General features: G+C 45.3%; 1 protein-coding gene across 1 annotated transcript in view; it reads left to right on the plus strand.

Annotated features, from left to right (window-relative positions):
- The first annotated feature begins 289 nt into the window (after positions 1–289).
- MRPL45 (mitochondrial ribosomal protein L45) overlaps positions 290–20,998 on the plus strand; it is a 188,268-nt gene continuing 167,559 nt past the window's right edge. Inside the window, exons 1-2 of the mRNA XM_018560593.1 lie at positions 290–367; positions 15,578–15,779. Coding sequence (XP_018416095.1) covers positions 290–367; positions 15,578–15,779 — 280 coding nt within the window. The remainder of the gene's footprint in view (positions 368–15,577; positions 15,780–20,998) is intronic.

The raw sequence follows: 20,998 nt of genomic DNA on the forward strand, positions 1-20,998 counted from the left end.
CGATTACTTTCAGGAAGATGGGGGACGCCTACGGTGGACCTATTTGCCACAAGGGAAAACAGGAGGGTGGAATCTTTATTCTCCCTGTGTCTGGGGGACGGGGCTCTCGGGGTGGATGCCTTCGCCCACACTTGGTCGTTTCCTCTGGCATATGCTTTCCCCCCCCATCAGGCTGCTGCCCAAAGTCCTGCTGAAAGTGGCACAAGAACAAGTGACCATGATTCTCATCACGCCCTGGTGGCCGAAGAGGCCTTTGTTTGCGGCTCTTGAACCTCAGCATCAAGCCACCATGGATTCTGACGATTTTATTGCAGACTTGTTGATCCAGGGCCCAGTGCGCCACCCACATCTGGAAACCCTCCGCTTGGTCACCTGGTTTCTGAAAGGGAGATCTTGCTAACCAAGGGTCTCTCGGAGAGGGTTGTGTCCACTCTACTCACCAGTAGAAAAGCTACCACCTCCGCAATCTACAACAAGATCTGGAAGACTTATTCTTCCTGGGTGTTGCTTAATGACATGGTAGGGAAGCCAGCCACCATAGCAGTCCTGGAATTCCTACAGAAGGGAGCGGACATGAAGTTATCATGCAGTACACGTTTCCGCGCGATCTGTCTACTTGGAGACGAAGAAGGCGAAAGATCCTCTGATTCAGAGATTTCTGATGGCCACTACCAGAAGTAGGCCTCTAGCTGTGAGGAGCTTCCCTACATGGGACCTGTCAGTGGTCCTCCGCAGTTTTCTTAAGTCCCCCTTCGAGCCTATTGACTCTTGTTCACTTCACCTTCTTACTATCAAGGTGACCCTGCTGATGGCCGTTGTGTCAGCCAGAATAGTGAGTGAAATCCATGCGTTTTCTATAGCGAAGCCTTACTGCACGATACATGACTGGATCGTCCTTAAACCTGATCCAGGGTTCTTGCCAAAGTGGCTTCCATTTTTCACCGCACACAGGAAGTTGTTGTCCCTTCTTTCTACCCTAACCCAGATACTGAAGAAAAGATGCTGCGCGTTATTGACGTCAGGAGATGTATCCTAGAGCAGGGCTCAAAATTTCAAGTCCTGAGCTAATAGCCAGGCCTTAAGAGTCACTAGCCACCAGTTGCCCCACCTAACCCTTTGGGCCGTGACACACTGCACGCGAAGCCGTACAGAGCGAAGCAAAGCTATCCGGCACGGAGCTTTGCATGCAGTGTGTGAGCTGAGTGCAGTCAGATGATTGGCTGGCTGAAATTGTTCATCTCGGCACGCTCAGCTCCGTGAGCTCTCACTTGCTGAGGTGCCCAGGAGAAAATTACATGACACACTGCTTGCAAAGGCAGTGTGCCACCACTCCGCGCTGCTTCGCGTGCAGTGTGTCACGGCCTTAACCCTGCCCTGGCCTTAACTCTGCCCCTAAACACACCCTCTTAAATAATCTTATGATAATTCTTATCTTATGGTTGCCGCTTGTAAACGGCAGATTAGGGATTCCTGCTGCAGGAAAACACAAGTTCCTGACACAGGAATCTCTAATCACACCTGAAATATACTGTAGGTGTGAATGTGGCCTAATATACACATACACTAAAGGTGCCCATACACCTGCCGATAGTACGATAATCGCTGGTGATCGCGGTATGATAATCGGCAGGTGTATTAGCAGCGTGCGACCGCTTCTACTGTACGGTCGTACGACTTTCGTCTTCCGACCATACGTTTTCTTTCGACCGGAGCTCTGACAGTTCTCAGGAAGCAAGAGCTGACAGGAGCTGCTCTGCGGTCTGCATCCGACACATATGCAGACCGTGGAGCTTCTCCCGCAAGTCAGATACGCGGTCTGCGACCGTGTACCTGACATGTCAGCTGGCTGTGGGCAACATAGTACCGGCTCGCGGGCCGGAGTTGGGCCACGGACCGGTACTTGGAGACCCAAATTTTCACACCTTATTTTTACTCGCCAAATGCGAGCAGGCGAGTGGAAATTTTGAGCCCTGTCCTAGAGTATTTGGATACGACCAGTCGCTGGTGGAAATCTGACAATCTGTTAGTCCTTTTTCCTGGGGCCTAAGAGCATCCAAAAGCACTATCACAAGATGGATAAAACTGGCTATATCAGAGGCCTATAAACATCAGGGTTTGATTCTGCCACAGAATGTGACTGCACACTCTACCAGGGCTTGTGTTTCATCCATGGCTGAACGAGCAGGGGCTACCCCAGATCAAATCTGCAGGGCAGCTATTTGGACTAGTTTCCAAACCTTTTGTCGGGCACTACCGTATAGACGTGTTTGCCAAGGAAGACCGTGATTTTGGTAGAAGAGTCATGCAAGCAGTTTGCCCACCCTAAAACCATGTGAGTATGGGTTCTTGCCTACTCTCTCATATGCTGTCCTGGAAGATTACTTGGGAAAAACTGAGTTAGGTACATGGTAACTCGGTTTCCAGGAATCTTCCAGGACAGTATGGTTCCCCCCCATGGGAATATATTTTAGGTATGCTTATGTGTATCCTTCGGTTCTATTATTTAACTAAGGCATGCTAGTTCTAAGCGTCTTTTTATTTGGTGTGTATGATGTGTTTCCTGTTTCAGATGGGAGGAGACTAACTATTTCCTTTGCTCTCCAGCTCACAAGGTCACCTTTTCCAAAGACAGGAAGTGACAAAGGAAGATTAGGTCATGACAGATGACCACAGAGGTTTTTTTTTCTTTATGGTTATTTTTTCCCATTGGGTTGCATTGCGTTGCGTTTTTAATGCGTTCCAGAGCAGGTAAAATAGGGCTTGCCGCAGTTTTTTCACCTGCTCTGGATCTGGTCTGGATCATCGATATGAACTGGAGGTCAAAATACCATAGGAATACATTAGACGCAGTTTTGATCCGGTCTGCACCTGCTCTGGTCTGGATCTGCTCTGCGCTTGGTGTGAACAAGCCCTTACGCATGCCCTGCCACTTAAAGCCAATCTGTTTACAATTTTGTTCCTGTAAGAGTGTAAATATAATAGTTTCTACATTGTTAGCTTGGGCTTTTATCTTTTCTATTGATTCTATTCTATTTAGCACTATTGTATGCCCTTTTAACATGTAGAGTACAGCAATTTATAAGAACCAATAAAACGTGTTTTTTTTAATCTGACTGCCACATTGTCAGGGGTGTGGAATTCGTATCGACCGACGCCCGGGACATGTAGTTCCGGCCGCCGGGCAAGTGGTTTTCTCACTGTTTTAGCCCTGCTACGGACAAGTAGCAGGGCTGGCTTTACTTTTTTTAAACTAGCACCGAGAGCAGCGCTGCGAGCGGAGGGCGTGGAGTGCAGATAGCACTGCAGTTAAGTTAAAAAAAAAAGTAATAGTTAAAAATGTAACTAAAAATGTAAAAAAAAGGCGATAAAGTAAAAACAATAAAACAAAACAAATGAAAACATTTTACAAAGTTAAAGCAGAACTATGGGGTTAAGGCTTTTCCCCATAGTTCTCAGGGTAACGGGAGGACACAAACTAGCGGCCTCCCGTCACCCTAAGCTCAGTATATTCACGGTATACTGAGACGCCACAGCATACCGCGACCTGCTGCTCGTGTTATATTGAGACGCCGCAGCTGAAGCGGATCCCGACAATTATGTCTGCATCCGCCCAGCTGCGTGACTTGACATCTGGCTCTGCCTATCTAGAGGCAGAGCCAGCTGTACCCGCCCCCTCCCCCGTCCGTTCCGCCAGACAGCGCTGGCGGATAGGAGTGGGGGGAATCCAGCCCCTCCCGTGACAGGATCGAGAGGTGAGCGAACGCCGGTATGTGTTCGCTCACCTCCCGAGTTGAGCAGTCTCATTGTCGCAGGTCGGCTAGAACTATGAGGTGAGTGAAAAGCACTCCCCTCATAGTTCTCCTTTAATAAAAAATGAAAACCAGCCCCGCTGCCCCATCTGCATGCGAAGTGTTTTCAACTGCGATCGTGTGCTACCGCTCGGAAAATACCGCAATCTGCCTGGCACAACTGGGGTGTCATTAGAAAATAATGGCACTGCCAGCGCGATAGGCGGTGGTGTGCGATCTATGACTGACCGGTCATCATGCACGAAACCGAGCGGATGGCTGGGTGGTCACGGAATAGCACACCACCGCCGATCGTACTGTCAGTGCCATTATTTTCTAATGGCACCCCAGTCGTGCAAGGCAGATTGCGTGTTTTCCTGCTGCAATACCGCCCGGCCGATCCCACACGGTTGAAAACAATGCGCGGTGCATGTCGTGAAAATAGGTACATGTACCTTATTTTTTTTTTTCCAGTGATTGCCACGCAGATGTAACCCCATACATGCGGATGCAACCCCACACGATCGCAAGGGTATATTCACTTTCCCAAGTAATTTGGGAAAATGGAATTACCCGCACAAATCTCCCTCCCACTATACTTACCTTTCGGCGACCGATCCTTCCCGTTCACCAGTACGGGTGTACCTGTTCCATGTATTCTGAATTTCGCTCGCAAATTGCAAGCACTCGGTCAACGCTGTCACCTGACGGCATTGACCAATGAGAAGCGCTTCTTAGCACTGCTAAATACGGTTTGGTTAACATAATTTTTTTTCGTATCAGGACAAGTAGATTGTCATGAGGGACAAGTAGATTCGGCCCCCGCTTTAGTCCTTGGACAAGTAGTTTTTTCCAAAATTTCCACACCCCTGATTGTATTTCATATTTGCTTTTCTTTTTTTTTATTATTTTTTTATTTATCAAGTATAGCTGAAACCAAACAAATACTTATGTCTATTCATATGAGAACACGATTACCAATATGGAGTATATAATATAGGGATGCACCGATATATATCTGCCGCTGAAACATATTGTCCGAAAATGGCACTTTTGGCAAAATGCAGTAAGGGCCATTTTCTGGCCGATTATAGCGGTACAACTCTGCTTTCTCTCCTCCCCGCTGGGCGCTGCTTTGTGTCCCAGCTGGGAGGAGGGAAACTATCACAGGCGGCCGAGCGCTGCGAAAGGAGAGCTCTGTGAGCGACCGGCGTCTCTCCTCACCGCTCAGCCTCCTGTGACAGATCAGAGGAGAGTGGTGCGTGGGTGGAGACAGCCAGCACTGTCACAGGAGGCTGGCCAGCACCGCTTGCTCAGCCTCCTGTGACAGCGTGTCTGGAAGGAGAGCGGTACAAACACTCAGTGATTACTGAGTGTTTGTAAATAATTGAGGAAAGTCAGGAAATCACCAGCACTCAGTAGTAAAGATAAATATGTCCCTTTTTATTGGACAGAAAGCGTCACAGACATCCACATAAACCGATGTTTCAGGACCGCGCAGGGTCCCTTCCTCAAGGCAGAAAGATGTGACCTAATTGAGGACATAGTATGTTTACTATATGGGATGTGATCTACATCTCCTCCTGTTAATTCATGATTGTGGTTATAGTAAACGTACTATGTGCACAAGTTATGAATGAACAGTAATCCTCTGTACTGAGGATTACTGTTCATTTTGAACAGGGGCTGCAGAAAAAGATTGATGACTCTAATATAATACAACCCCAATTCCCAAAATGTTGGGATACTGTAAAATCTACATAAAAACAGTGCAATGATTTGCGAATCTCATAAACGTATGTTTTATTCACAATATAAAATATATCAAATGTTTAAACTGAGATAAAAAAAGTAATTTTGAAATTGACCGCAACACATCTCAAATAGCTGGGACAAAGCTGACAAAGTGGTACTAACTAGGAAGAGCAGGGAGAACATTTTGCAACTAATAATGTGAATTGGCAACAGGTCAGTAACATGATGGGTATAAAAAGAGCATCTTAGAGGGTCAGAGTGTCTCAGAAGTAAAGATGGGCAGAGGTTCACCAATCTGTGAAAAGCTGCATGTAAAAATTGTCAAACAATTTCAGAATAATGTTCCTCAACTTGGAGAACTATGGGGTTAAGGATTTTCCCCATAGTTCTCAGGGTAACGGGAGGACACTCCCGTCACCCTAGGCTCAGCATACCGTGAGCTGTAGCTCGCGGTATACTGAGACGCCGCAGCTGAAGCGCATCCCGACAATTGTGCCGGGATCCGTCCAGTTGCATGACAGCTTGCTCTGCCTATCTAGAGGCAGAGCCAGCTGTACCCGCCCCCTCCCGTCCGTTCTGCCAGCGCTGGCGGAGCGGGGACCGGATCGAGAGGTGAGCTCACCTCCCGATCTACTGAGCCGACCTGTGACAGTCTCATTGTCACAGGTCGGTTAGAACTATGAGATGAGTGAAAAGCACTCCCCTCATAGTTCTCCTTTAAAATTGCAAAGACTTTAACCCCTTCACGGCCAATGACGTACAGTGTTCGTCGCTGGCATCGGGGCTGTTTAAACAGAAAGCTGCCGGGACTCTGTATGTCTTAAACCAGACTGTCGGCTTTACAGTAGAAGCGATTCAGCTGTCACCAGATAGATCTACGGGCCGGTGAAGGGGCTCCTTCCGCCGTGTTTCCCGGGCTCCATTGCCCTTACTATGGGCCTGCGAGCGGCTTGTTTTGTGTCGGCGGGAAGCTGGGGGGGAGATGGACGAACCTCCGTTCGTTGTTTCCCTCCCCGTTCTATGGGACCTGGAGCGATGCAGATTGCATCACTTTCGGTCCCATAGCCGTCATAGCTGTGCTCCTGAAGCCCAGCTTATAAGCTATTGAAGTGCGATCTGCACTTCAATAGCTTATTTCCAGTGTAAAGGTGACACTGGGGGTCTTTTGGACCCCCAGCATCACCTTTTAAAGAGTACCTGTCACCACCATATGCTATCACATGGGGGGCTTGAAAGCCCCCCTATGTGATAGCAATTAAAGTTAAAAAAAATAGTTTTTAAAATTAAATAAAATCTAAAAAAAATTAAAGTCCCTCCATGAGCGTCTTCACGTAAACACGCGTCGTGTGCGCCCACGTATGAAAACGAAGAACACGCCACACATGTTGGCTCCGCCACGCATGCTGGAGTTAGAGCGATTAATTCTAGGGCAAGTATTTTTGGGTATCTCGAAACTGATGACCTGTGGGGGCTTTTAAAGCGTTGTCTATGGACTTTTTGGGGTACTGAATTTTGTCGCCAATTCACGGATGCACACAATTGTTATCCTGGGCATGTTGGGTATCTATTTACTCTTTGTAACCTCATCTTTTATATTGTATGAAAAAATTGGTGTTTTGGGGCATTAAAGTAACATTTTCACTAGATTTTGGGGTTTGATAAGGAGTGCACTAATATCGTGCAACATAAAAATTTGGACTTGCCACCATTTTTTTCTATAAGGTCTTGGCTTTCAGAAAATATATAATGTTTGGGGATTTTAAGTAATTTTCAAGCCTAAAATTTGGAATATAACATGGGTGCAAAAAAATGAAATAAAGGCATCGGTCATGAAGGGGTTAAATGTATCATCTACAATACATATTATACGAAAGATTCAGAGAATCTGGAGAAATCTCTGTGCGCAAGGGACAAGGCTGAAATGCAAAATTGGATGCCCGTTATCTTCAGACCCTCAGATGTCAGTGCATTAACCCTTTCGCTGCCAAGCCCTCCGGAACATTTTTCAAATCAGCTGGCCAAGCCATTTTTGAATTTTCTGCAATTTTTTTTCCTATATTGATTTGATTTTCAACTGCTGCGTTGCTAGCGTTTGTAAAAGACCCCCCAAACCCATATATTTTCTGAAAGCGCAGGCCCGGTAGAATAAAAAGATGGTGATACTAAATTTGTAGGCCCTGCGATAATTGCGCAAATGTTTCTCAAATTAATATTAAACCGATAAAAATAACGGCATACTGAGCTGGCCAGCTGGAAGCACTTTTGTAGCTCCGTATGCCGTACGTCCTTGGCAGCGAAAGGGTTAAAAACAAGCATGATTCTGTGATGCACATCACTTCATGGGCTCAAGAATACTACCAAAATAACTGTCTGCGAACACAGTTTGCCATGCCATCCAAAAATGCAAGTTAAAGCTCTATCGTGCAATGAAGCCATGAATCCAGAAATGCTCTCTGGGCCAAAGTTCATTAAAAAAAAATGATCTGTGGAAAACTGTTCTATGGTCAGATTACTTGAAAGTTGACATTCTTTTTGGCAACAATGGGCGTTGCGTCCTCCAGACTAAAGAGGGGAGAGACCTTCCGGCTTGTTAACAGCGCTCAGTTCAAAAGCCTATATCTCTGATGGTATGGAATGGGCAACTTGCACATTTGGAAAGGCACCATGAAAGACATTGTATTTTTGAGGTTGAATAAAGACACAAGCCCATCAAGTTCAACCTTTGTGTGTCCTTGTGTGTGTTTGTGCATGTGTCCCTGTGTGGTCTTCCAAAGTGTAACCACTCAGACTGAAAAGTAGCCCCTACATCCTTGGTGGTTAAATCTTTTCTCCACCAATTTTAGGTGGTGGCCTCTACTCTTTAAAAGGGATTTTACAGTAAAGAGTTTACTGCTGATGTTGCCATCTCCACTAAACATTTTGTACAACAAAATCATGTCCCCTATTAATCTCCTCACTCCCAGCATGAACCGATTTAAATTTAGCAACCTTGTCTCATCGCTTTGATCCATCAGCCCCTAAATTAGTTTCATTGCCCTTCTCTGGACTCTCACTAGCTCCTGGAGATCCTTTCTGTGGATTGGACACCAAAATTGAACTCAAGATGAGGCCGAAACAGTGATCTGTAAAGTGGCAAAATTGTTGCTCTGTCTCCAGAGTACATTCCCTTTTTCATACAAGACAGTACCCTACTTGCTTTGTTTGCCACAGCCTGGCATTGTGTGCTGTTATTCAATCTGCGTTCTACTATGACCCCCACATTTCTTTCCATGTCTGACTTCCCTAGTGGCGTACCCATTTAATGTGTATTCCGCTTGCCTATTTTTAACTCAAAATGCATTACATTTTTTAACATTAAACCTCAACTGTCCTATAGTTGCCCACTCCCCTATTTTATTCAGGTCTTCCTGTAATGTTATAATGTCTACGCCCGTGTCTACTGCCCTCCCAATTTTCCCCAATATTATTAATAAACAGGTTAAACAGTATTGGGCCTAGGACAGAAACCTGGGGCATGCCACTCTCGACCAAACCCGTGACCATGGCACATGAGCTCACCATAGAGCCTGTACCATAGAGGAACTGCACAGAACATCTGTTCCGTGCTGGAGGGCAGGTTCCATAAAGGTAACCCCTCATCAACTATCACATAGGGGTTTTTAAGTGTAAAATAATTTTTTTTTTAAGTAAAAAATAAATATTGTGGCATTACCACGGTGATAGGTGGCCTCAAAGTCACCCAGGGTTCTCAGCCAGAGGGGCTGAGTGGCTCCAGGAAGACATTACAGGTACCAGGAAAGAACTGCCTTTTCAGTCCTTTCCAGGTTTTCTGGATCCTAGTTGGGATCCTGGAGCCGGGAGATTTCCTCCCACCCAGAGCTTTAAGAAATCTCCTGGCTCCAGGATCCCAACTAGGATCCAGAAAACCTGGAAAGGACTGAAAATGCAGTTCTTTCCTGGTACCAGTAATGTCTTCCTGGAGCCACTCGGCCCCTCTGGCTGAGAACCCTGGGTGACTTTGAGGCCACCTATCACCGTGGTAATGCCACGCAATGCCACGCAATGCCACATATGTAAAAATAAAACCAACCCTACTGCCCCCGCCATCTGCATGCAAATAAACACACGTGTAGGACATAGTGTGTGCGCGTTGAGTGCTGCCGCCATTCTACTATTGTGTGCTATATTGCGGTAGCAACTTATGTGCATTAAAATCGATGAAATCTGGCCCGGTCTCTCCCAAATCCCACCCCCCGGCTATACTTAACTTTTGGCGAACAGTCCTTACCCTCTGCTAGTACATGTGTTCCAGACCTGTATCACAGCGGCTCCGCCGGGTTCTCAGTGTAATGACACATCAGCGTCCGTGGTTAGCTGCTAACCAGGGGACGCTGATCTGTCTCTACAGGTGTTCCAGACCCACAAACACAATCTCCCATTAGCACTGGAGCGAACTTTATCCAGCATTGCTCAGTGATCAATGCCCAATAACGTTACTATGATTCTCATGCGTGCTTATTTACAGGGACAACGTCATATTATTTCCAGCAGTTGATCAGGCGCACTAGAGACAACAAACGCACGCTCCTTTCATAAAGGCAGATATATATACTATGTCCTCAAAGCAAGTTGTATACACGCCAAACCAATAAATCCACGCACCGCGCACTAGCCGGTGTCCATACATTCGCCAAGAAGACACTGCTCCGCCACGCATAAGATATCTACTCCAATGGTTTACTCTTAGTGGGGATTTAATCCGGGTCACGCTCCAATTGGGCGTGACGCAGCAAACCCTGACACGGAGAGACATAATGACAAAATATTACAATACACTAAAAACGCATCCTAATAAATTTCCACAACAGGTGTCAGCTGATTAGCATATATGGATGAGAGCACATTATACAAACAGACCTGCATACCCGAAGATTTATAATTGTATGTCATGATTTTTTTTCTTTTTTTTTGGCTTTTTTTTTTTTAAACCAGTTAGTGATATGATGTTATGTCCAAAACTGATATTTTATCTAATAAACTCTTTTTGTAATTGGAATACTTGTCCCGATACTCTGCTAACCCTTTTTAAACCAGCCACTCTTGTTAGCTGGCTTATCTTTTTAGTATATAGGGTTCATTTTGGTTACGGATCTGGTTGACAAAAATGTGATAAAGGGTAATTTAAATGGTTTGGATCTCCAGGCAGAAACAAAATCGTTTTCTATTAGTACTGCAGCACCGCATGGGGGCTGGGCACAAAAATGCTGTTTAACTGCATATAATATTTTAAAGACATTAAATAAAGAAATAACTAAGTAGATATTGCTAACTAAGGCTTGTATTCCCCTAGTGGGGAAAATAGATGAGCACATGTCCAGACTCCAGAACACTGTATAGTGTGGCCCAGCTACATCCAATTCTGCATACCTGGATTTATATTATAAAAAAATGTTAATATAAAGCCAGTTATACAGATTTGGATATAGCTGTGCCACACTACACAGTGTTCTGGTCTGAAGTCTGGACATGTGCTCATCTATTTTCCCCACTATGGGGATACAAGCCTTAGTTAGCAATGGCATGATAAATATTCATTTCATGTTCTTCGGTAATTGGTATCGGTGAGTACTTGGAAAGTATTGGTACTCGGTCCTAAAAAAGTGGTATCGGAGCATCCCTACTTATTATACCATTGTCGCAAACAAAATCCACTAAATAGTCGTTGATCATTCCCCCAAACAGTTTGCATAGTATTTGATGTTAGACTGACTGATTTGTAGTTCCTCGGTTGGCATTTTGAGCCTTTTTTGAATATTGGAAATACCGTAGCTTTATGCCAATCACTTGGTACCCTTCCAGTCAGTATGGAGTCCTTGAAAATGAGGAATAACAGTCTTGCTTTTCACCTGGCTGAGCTCTTTAAGTACTCTAGGGTGCAGGTTATCTTGTCATAAAGGATTTATTTGCATTATGTTTTTCAAGTCTTTGTTGAACCCCGGCTACTGTCAACCACCGTGGTATCTTGTGCACTAAGCTACTCACATTCTTTTCTCCATTAAACCTGAGTTTTTCCTTAGTTTAAACTGAGGAGAGAAATTAATTTAATACCTCAGCCTTCTCCCTGTCATTTGTGATTAATCACCCGTTCTCATCTTTTATCTACCTGCTCTTTTCTTGCATTTTTACTATTTATATATTGGAAGAATTTTTTGGGGTTCTTATTACAGACTGTGACGATATGCTTTTCACAATCTATTTTAGCTGGCTGGATTTCATGTTTACATATCTTATTGCATTCCTTCTATCTCTGGAATGCCAATGCTTTCCCCTCCATCTTATTTAGCCATGCAGGCTTAGTTCTTGATCTTTTATTTCCATTACCCAATGGAATGCACTTGTTAATAGCATTATGCAATGTATTCTTAAAACAATTCCACTTACCAGTTTTCATTGTTTGAAATACTTTGTCCAATTTAGTGTCATACATTAGAATAATTTGTCCCATTTAGTGTAATACATTAGATGACTCAGCTTATCAAAGTTTGCCTTTTTGAAATTTGGTGTTCTTGTCAAACGAACATACTTTTCTGTACCCAACATTAAAACTAATTGCCCTGTGATCACGGTTACCTAATGTATCCCTAATCGCCATGTCTGCAACTATCTCCGCATTATTGGAAATTAATGAATCTAGTATAGCATTCTTCCTGGTTGGGACATCAACCATCTGATCCATGAAATTATCCTGCAACAGGTTTAGGAAACGGCCAGCCTTCATAGAATGGATGGTTCCATGTGACCAATCAATGTCCGGATAATTGAACTCGCTTATAACAACAATTCCCTGCTTCCCATCTATTTCTATTTGGGAATGTAGGTGAGCCTCCTCCTTTTCCCTTATGTTTGGGGACTGGCCACAATTTAGTTTACAACTAGCTTCAGTCTTATCTAGTTCTAGCCACAAAGACTCAACACCATCGTAACTCTGTCGTTACGATAGTTATCGCGTATGTGCATAGTTAGATCAGAGGTCATCGTGTATGTGCATAGTTGGATTGTTTTTCACATAAATGCGTACTTCTCCCCTCGCCCCCACTTCTACCAACCCTGTCCCTCCTAAACAGGTTGTACCCTTGTACATTAGTTGCCCAGTCATGTGAGCTGTCTAGCCAAGATATATACAGGTTTTAGAGCAGCATATGTTCCCATCCAGATGACGTCTTTTTCAGGGAAGGCCTTGTATATTTTAGCAGGACAATGCTAAACCACATCTATGCCAAAACCATAGCTTCGTAGTAGAAGAGTCTGGGTGCTTAACTGCCCTGCATGCAGTCCAGATCTTTCACCAATTGAAAATATTTGGCACATCTTATAACGTGCAATATAACAAAGAAGACCCAGGACTGTTGAGCAGTTAGAATCCTATATTGGGCAAGAATGCGACAATATTCCTCTCCCAAAACTCCAGCAACTGGTCTCAGTTCACAGGCGTTTACAGAGTGTTGTTAAAAAAGGGTGCACTGTGGTAAACATGGTCCTATCCCAACTTTTTTGAGAAATGTTGCTGCCATCAATTTGAAAATGACAAATTTTTTTTTCTTAAAATGGTATCTTCTCCAGCACCCCTTTCCTGTTTTCTGACCGCAGCCTTGTCAGTTTCTCACTCGCCTTGTCCCCAACCCTGGATCCCCCTACACGGCACACTGTCAACTGGGGAAACCTTTGCCACCTCGACCCTTCTCTACTCTGCTACTGACCTACCTCTGACAAAATCTCACCCCTGTCCTGCCCTGACCTGGCTACTTCTGTCTACGACAGCTTGGTCTCATCCTCCCTGGATGTCTTGGCTCCCCTCACTACACCCAGACTTCGACCACGTCAACTACAACCGTGGCAAACTAAAGAAACCAGACATCTAAAAAGACATCGCTGTGCTCTTGAACGACTGTGGTGGAAAACTAGGCTTCTGCAAGATATCACCCTGTATAAAGCTGCCCTCCTAAAAAAAAACCAAAAAAAAAAACAAAAAACTCCTTCCTCCGTGCTGCCAAACAAACTTATTTTGTAACCTCATTAACACACTCTCATCCAGACCACTTCAACTCCTTTTTTCTACTTTTAACTCTACTACGTCCTCCACCACCACCGCCCACTAATTCCCGCTGCCCAGGACATTGCCATTCATTTAAAAAAAAAAATTGATACAATTCAGGATCAGATCACCACTGTCCAATCAACGTCCCCTATTATTGTACCAGACCCACCATCACACTTGTTACTTTCCTCTTTTGACCCTGTCACCACAGATGAGGTTACAAAGCTTTTCTCTGACACCCACCTCACCACTTGCCCCTGGACCCAGTTCTACCACCACTACTTGGTCACCCTCTTACTCTATCCTACACTCTCTTACTCACATTTTCAATCTTTCACTCTCTACTGACATCTTTTCCTCCCTTGTAAAACATGCGCTAGTCACCCCAATACCCCAAAAACCCTCACTGGACCCTACCAACCTCAATGATCTCAGACCAATCTCCTTACTCCCATTCATCTCAACTCCTAGAACGCCTTATCTACAGCCGCCTGAGCCGCCATCTCGCTTATAACCTTCTGGACCCTTTACAGTCCGGCTTTCGCCCTCCTACACTCCATTGAAACCTCCCTCCTAAAACTCACTAATGAATTACTAACCGCTAAAAACAATGGCCTCTTCTTCTTACTCTTGCTATTAGACCTTTCTGCTGCTTTTGACACTGTTGACCACCTGCTCCTCCTCAGAAAACTTCACTTGCTTGGCCTACAAGACTCTGCTCTCTCATGGTTCTCCTCCTACCTTTCTAAACGCTCCTTTTTAGTGTCGCCTACAAATCTAACTCCTCCCCTCTTCCTCTTTCTGTAATGGTCCCTCAAGGCTCTGTCCTTGGACCCCTCCTCCATCATCTACAATTCCTCCCTTGGTCAGTTAATAACCTCACATGGCTTCCAATACCATCTCTATGCCGATGAACCTCAAATATATCTTTCTACTGCACAACTGTACCCCCTCAGTGTCCTTTCGTGTCACTAATCTACTAACTGACATATCAGTCTAGATGTCACAACACTTCTTAAAACTCAACATTTCAAAAACTGAGCTCATGATATTTCCTCCCGCCCATGCACCTTTCCCCACTTTTCCCTTGAGATTGATAACACAACTATCCAACCCTCCCCCCCCCATGCTAAGGTGCGAAGTGTCATCCTTGACTCGGACCTCTACCTTTCTTCCCCACATCCAATCACTATCCAAATCCTGCCGCCTTCACCTTCGCAACATCTCCAAAATACGCCCCCTTCCTCACCAATGAAACCTCCAAAACTACTCATCCACTCGTTATCTCTCGTCTTGACTATTGCGACTCCCTCCTCATTGGCTTACCTCTACACAGGCTATCCCCCCTTCAGTCTATCATGAATGCTGCTGCTAGACTCATTCACCTAGCCAACCGCTCAGTGTCTGCAACCCCCCTCTGCCGATCCCTGCACTGGATTCCAATAGCCCAAGGGATTAAATTCTAAATATTAACAATGACTTGCAAAGCCATCCACAACTCTGCCCCCGGCTATAGCTTAAATCTTGTCTCAGAGTATCACACTAACCATCCGCTCCGCTCTTCAAAAGACCTTCTGCTTTCGAGCTCACTCGTCAACTCCTCCCATGCTCGCGTCCAGGACTTCATCCTCTGGAACGCTTTACCCCAACCTGTCTGTCTCCCACTCTGCCTTTAGGCGATCCCTTAAGACTCATTTCTTTAGGGAAGCTTATCCCACCTCAACCTAACCACTCAATCATCACGTTATCAAACAATTAATCCCCACATAGCTACCTCCTCATGTATCACTTCCTCCTCTTAGATTGTAAGCCCTCAGGGGCTTTTATGTAGATTTTGACAAAGCATCTCAACTTTTTTGGAATTGGGTTTCTACAATCTATTTAATCATTTTGTAATGTATGTTGTTGAGCTACATTTATTAGAATTTTCTTCTTTTAGGGTATAGTTTCTCTCCTGAACCCGAGCCGGTTGATGATTCCAATCCTGCTTCATCCAGTAAGGACAAAAAAAAGATTCTTTATGCCACCATCAGTGGGAGCCAAATACAACACTGCTGAGGAAATGGCACGAAAAGCAAAGGCTGCTGGAATTATTGTTCCGGAAGAAATCATGGAGCGTCCAATTAATGTTTCCTGCACAGGTAGTGAAATCTTATATTGAAGAAATGTATATCCTTAACTGTTTATATAGTAGTGACACATTATACAGTGCTTTACAGATAAGAGACCTTTTTCATGTATTTTGCTGCCTCCAAAGGTCCAATGTTTTGGTGAAAACCAATAAACCTACCTGTCCAGGCTGTAGAAGAAAACCGGTGCCAATGCACACAGAATGCAGCAGAACACAAAGCACAAAAGTTCAAGTGAACTAGTGTTCAAGTAGTCCAAGTGTCAGTTGCCAGTTCACAATTTTTTGGTAAAGTGGCAGCAGACTTTTCTGGAGACATGGAGTCCACACATTTTAAAGGGAGCGCTGGCATGCTTGAGGTCACCCAGGGTGAAACAAGACCGAGCCCAGGCTTCTTGGTCTTGTAAGGATTTCATCCAGCTGCGATCAGTGATTGATCGCCAACGACGCTCACTATTGCCTCGTCACTAGCAGTCTCCGCCCTTGCTGTCAGCATAAAACGGCATGGAGGGGAATGGTCGGCGTCTCAGTATTGTAACAGGTACGCTGACCATTCCTGCAGCAGCCGAAGCAGCGAGACCTCACAGCCAGACCTCTCAGCCTTACTGCCAGAACCACCAACTTGTGCCATAGCTGTGCACACTACCTTACCTACCACAAAGCCTCTCTGGATTCCATAGAGCGAGCCCCATCAAGAGCCTTTATCTGATCTCATTCAGCTGTAATGATCACTCCTGAGAAATCTTGAACTCGCCTCTCCCATCAAGGAATCCTTTGCTATTTCTCTACAAACACTCACTCCTTGTCAGCACTGCCAAACCGCAATTATAACTGCAAAGTGAATTGCCCATGAACTTTGTGCAAATAGTATGCCAAGACTGACAAGCAGGCTCACAGATAAAACTGCATTGGTGTATCCTGTATGTATTAATACAGTTGCATAAGTTATTCCTACCTATTGTTTCCGAGTATTATTTTGAGAGAGGGGTTTGTGTATGACAATCCACCCACTGTGCAATACTTATGCGCAGTTGAGTTCCACAGAAGCCAAACCTCGCACAACCTTACAGGTCTGGGTGGCCTCTGCAGAACAGAAGTATACTGGTAGGTGGTTCCTTGCACAATTTACAAAGCGATATGGGTCCAGATAAGGCAAATGTAGCTTCTCTATGAACTGGCTGGGTTTGTGGCAGGTTCTTGCTTGCTTATCCTTACTTAAACTACTACTTTGTATTGATTTTTAATTTTATTTTGTCAGCGCTTGTACGAATTGTACCCTGTACTACACAGACTTCATGCAAAAAGGTGATTAGTTTTCACCAACTCCCCCAATTACCCATGGGAACTTAGACCGATGGAGTGGAGGGGGAGAGACTGTGGGGACCTGTCTAGCTGCCAGCTGGGTCTGAGGTTCTGGTGAGTTTTTCTTTCTCTTGGACCAAAGACTAAAACAAACACTTAACCCTTGCAGTTTGTGGATAGCCCATTGCAAGGGTCTACCCCTGCACAACAAGGGTTAAGATTTCTTCTGCCTCCAGTTCTTCCTTCAAATTGTGATACAGATAGAGATAATGAACATGTATGTATTTTCGTCTTCCAGGACAGCATGCAAGAGATGGAGGTTTCTCAAATAGGAAACACGTCCCACATACCCAATTTAAAAGAACGGCCTCCAGCAAGTATCCTTCCAGTTTTTGTGTTTTCTTTGCCAGAAGGGGACCTGTCATGGAATACTTGGGGGGGTGGGGGGGGTACCTCCTCTGACGTACGCCGGCCCAAACCCGCTGTATGTCAATCCCACGTGACTATACACAGTTCTGAACCAAGCGTGGCTTCACAAGGACGTGGGGATACCACTCTCAGCCTCACCCAGCTCGTGGGACACAATCTCAGGCCAGAAGAACAGTCGTCACCAGGGTTGGTTAACTCCACAGTTAACCCTTTACCCACAAACGTTCACTGCCACCATATGTTTTTTTAACGGAAACACAGACCGTGCCCAGCAAGTGCTGTGAGAATTTAAAATGGTTAAACAATGCCTATGATACCGCTGTCCTCTCAGACAGGAATATGACAGGATTCACTATACAGTAGCACTATTCACAGAGGCAAGGATATGTTAAAGGAGAACTATGGGGTTAGGGCTATTCCCCATAGTTCCCCATAGTTCTCCTTTAGGGTAATGGGTGAACACAAACTAGCGTCCTCCCGTCGCCCTAAGCTCAGTATACCGCGAGCTACAGCTCGCGGTGTACTGAGACAACGCAGCGGATCCCGACAATTATGTCGGGATCCGCCCAGCTGCGTGAGTGACAGCTGGCTCTGCCGATCTAGAGGCAGAGCCAGCTGTACCCGCCCCCTCCCCCGTCCGTTACGCCAGTCAGGGCTGGAGGATCGGGGAGGGGGGAATCCAGCCACTCCCCGGTCACAGCAGAGAGCTGTGACAGGATCGAGAAGTGAGCGAACGCCGGTATGTGTTCGCTCACTTCCTGATCTACTGAGCCGACCGGTGACAGTCACAGGTCGGCTAGAACTATGAGGTGAGTGAAAAGCACTCACCTCATAGTTCTCTAAGTTCTTATTTAGAGCGTAGAGGTAAGCTTAATGATTTTGAAGATTGTCCTTTAAAAAAAAGAAACAGAAAATATACAGAAATATATAGTAATATATTAGTAATAAATAGTAATAAAAATAGACATTTCTATATCATGAAAGGGAATAAAAGATAGTTAACAGTCCTGGTTTTAGGACTTTGGACAGAGTTCAATAAGCAAAAGAGGTCTGAAGGGCTCGTCTTCAAGCATGCTTTTAGCAGGTGATGTCCAGAGATTAAAGGGTAACTTTTCTACGATGTTAAGACTTCTAGATGTTGCTGGAGTTCCTTTCTTGATGTTTCAAAACAAGAGACACTTCTAGCTGCTTTCAGCATCTTTTGTTAGCCCTTTTATCGGGTGTCACGGAGCCGGCCCCTAGTGCAGGGCTCGGGATGGAAAGCAAGAGGAGGATGAACCTTTTATTTTTCACTATCACCGTACAATTCCAAATTATGAAATGGAGCTGATATTGTACCCAGGTTTATGACTTTCGGGTGAATGGTGGGACATTACCTCTACCAGACCTGCTTGTGTTTCTATACTTGTCTACTGGTGACATGCCTTTTAATTAGGGACAGCTATAAAAGGTTTAGAGGTGATTTGGGACTCTCACTTGTCCTGGGGGGCAATAAAGATCACAGGCCATATAAGCAGATATCTGTTTTGTGGAAGGCCTGGTAAATGACTAAATAAAGGCCTGCATTTGCTCTGAACTGGGGGGCAGGGGCGGACTGGGCAGGGTGGCAATTGCCCCCTGGGCCTCTCTGCTGCCTTTAAAAGCGGCCCCTGCCTGCGGCCGTCAGTGGGCTCTTCACCGGCCCCCGTTAAATGAAGTCTCCGGCCGCCGGTGCAGTGGCTTCCTCCCTCCGCCATTTGCACCGCATGGGAAGCGGCTCTGTAATCGCGGATTAGGGGGGCGCGTCTGCCTGATCCAGCCAGCCCGGATGGCATACCGAGGGCCCCCTTGAGCGAGCGGCTGCCAAATACAGAGCCGCATCTGATGCGGGCTGGCCGGGTGCAGGTGGCAGAGAAGCGGCGGAGGGAGGGAGCCGCTGCGGCCACAGCAACCCCCCACAACCAGGGTCCAGGGAGCCCCACTGACCACCAGGGTAAGGCAAGGTGACAACATTTTAAAAATAAAATCATTTAAAAATGTCCCCTGGAACATAAAATATATTTTATGTTCCCAGGGATATAATTTGTCAGGGGACTGTCCCCACAAATTGGTGATGACTGTATGGCTGCAACAACTAATTGACTAAGTCGGTTATAATCGATTGAAAAAGTTGTCAAAGTTTTCAATCATCAATTAATTGGCCCTGTTCACGGCTCCACACACGCCGCGTGCTGCACCTCCTCCCCGCCTCGCACTTGACGCTGCTAGACCCGCCCACCTGCATCCACATGCCACACGACTCAGCTCCTCCCCGCCTCACGCTCACCGCCTGCCCACATCCACTATCGGCACAGGGAGACGGGAAGAAGTAAGGTGGGGCAGTCGTGGGGAAAGAGCTGCTGATACAGGCCCGATCTCAGAAGCAAGTCTAAGCTCTGTGGTGTCCCCTTTTTGATTTCTTGTTTGGATAAGATCCTTGCTAGATCTTCTGAGATGGGTAAAAAGTTTCCCAATAAGAATGGAAGGATGCGTAACCATAGATTTCCCCCCCCCCGTAACTCACAGGAAGAGATAAGACAGGTTAATAAATCTCAGCCCCAGAAGAGAAAGCGTAAGGTAAGGACAAGTCAAGGGGAGGTTTGCTCTTTACTTCTCTTTCCTCCTCCAAAACTGATGAAAAGAGAGTCTCCTCTTTCCTCCTCCCCATGCGTCTGATGTCATTTTGTGTCTTCAGTGGGAGAGGATCACAAACGATCAGTTCATTCTGAATGTGTTGAGAATAGATTAGAATTTAGACTTTAACTTTTTCCTACACAAACTTATTTTCTTACCAGTTTGCCGAAAAACCAAATAAAAAAACAGTTGCATTGGATGAGTGTATCACTGAAAGTGAGGCTTAGCATTTTGAGGGATTTTATTCCCATATCTTCCTGGTGCCAAAACCAGGTGGGAAATTCAGGATGATCAACTTTAGAAAACTAGTTTTCTAAATTTCAGGGTGGAAAGGATTTACTCGGTAAGGAAAATCCTCCTGAAATCAGTGTTAATGATCGCCCTGGTTTTAAAAGATGCATACCTTCACACTCCCATTTTTTTTTTTTGGAGCGTCAGGGATTCCTAAGATTTGCTGTGCAGACAGAAAAGGGAAGCTTTCATTGGCAGGTGAAAAATGGGGGATCCCCAAATGCGGGGGCAATATGCAAGAATGGAGAAGGGAAACTGATTACCAAATTATTTCGAAAGAGCACTGCTGGCAATACCGTTCTTGAGGCCACCAGTGCTCACCCCCTCTCTTTACGAAAAACATACTGGTTGGTCAATATTTGAGAATCAGGTGAAATTGCACATTAGACCAGGATTTTGAAAGGGAAGCACATAAACTTAATTTAAGATTAAAAAAACGGGGTTATAAAGATAAATATTTGCTATATGCATATCACAGGGCTAAGGGCTTAGATAGAAAACATGAAATGTATAAGATTAATAAGGGTGTCTGTAAATTGGAAGGGAATATTCAGGCCC

This window comes from Nanorana parkeri, unplaced genomic scaffold, assembly GCF_000935625.1.
Source record: "Nanorana parkeri isolate BGI_ZX_2015 unplaced genomic scaffold, ASM93562v1 scaffold468, whole genome shotgun sequence".
In the NCBI taxonomy this organism is placed as follows: domain Eukaryota; kingdom Metazoa; phylum Chordata; class Amphibia; order Anura; family Dicroglossidae; genus Nanorana; species Nanorana parkeri.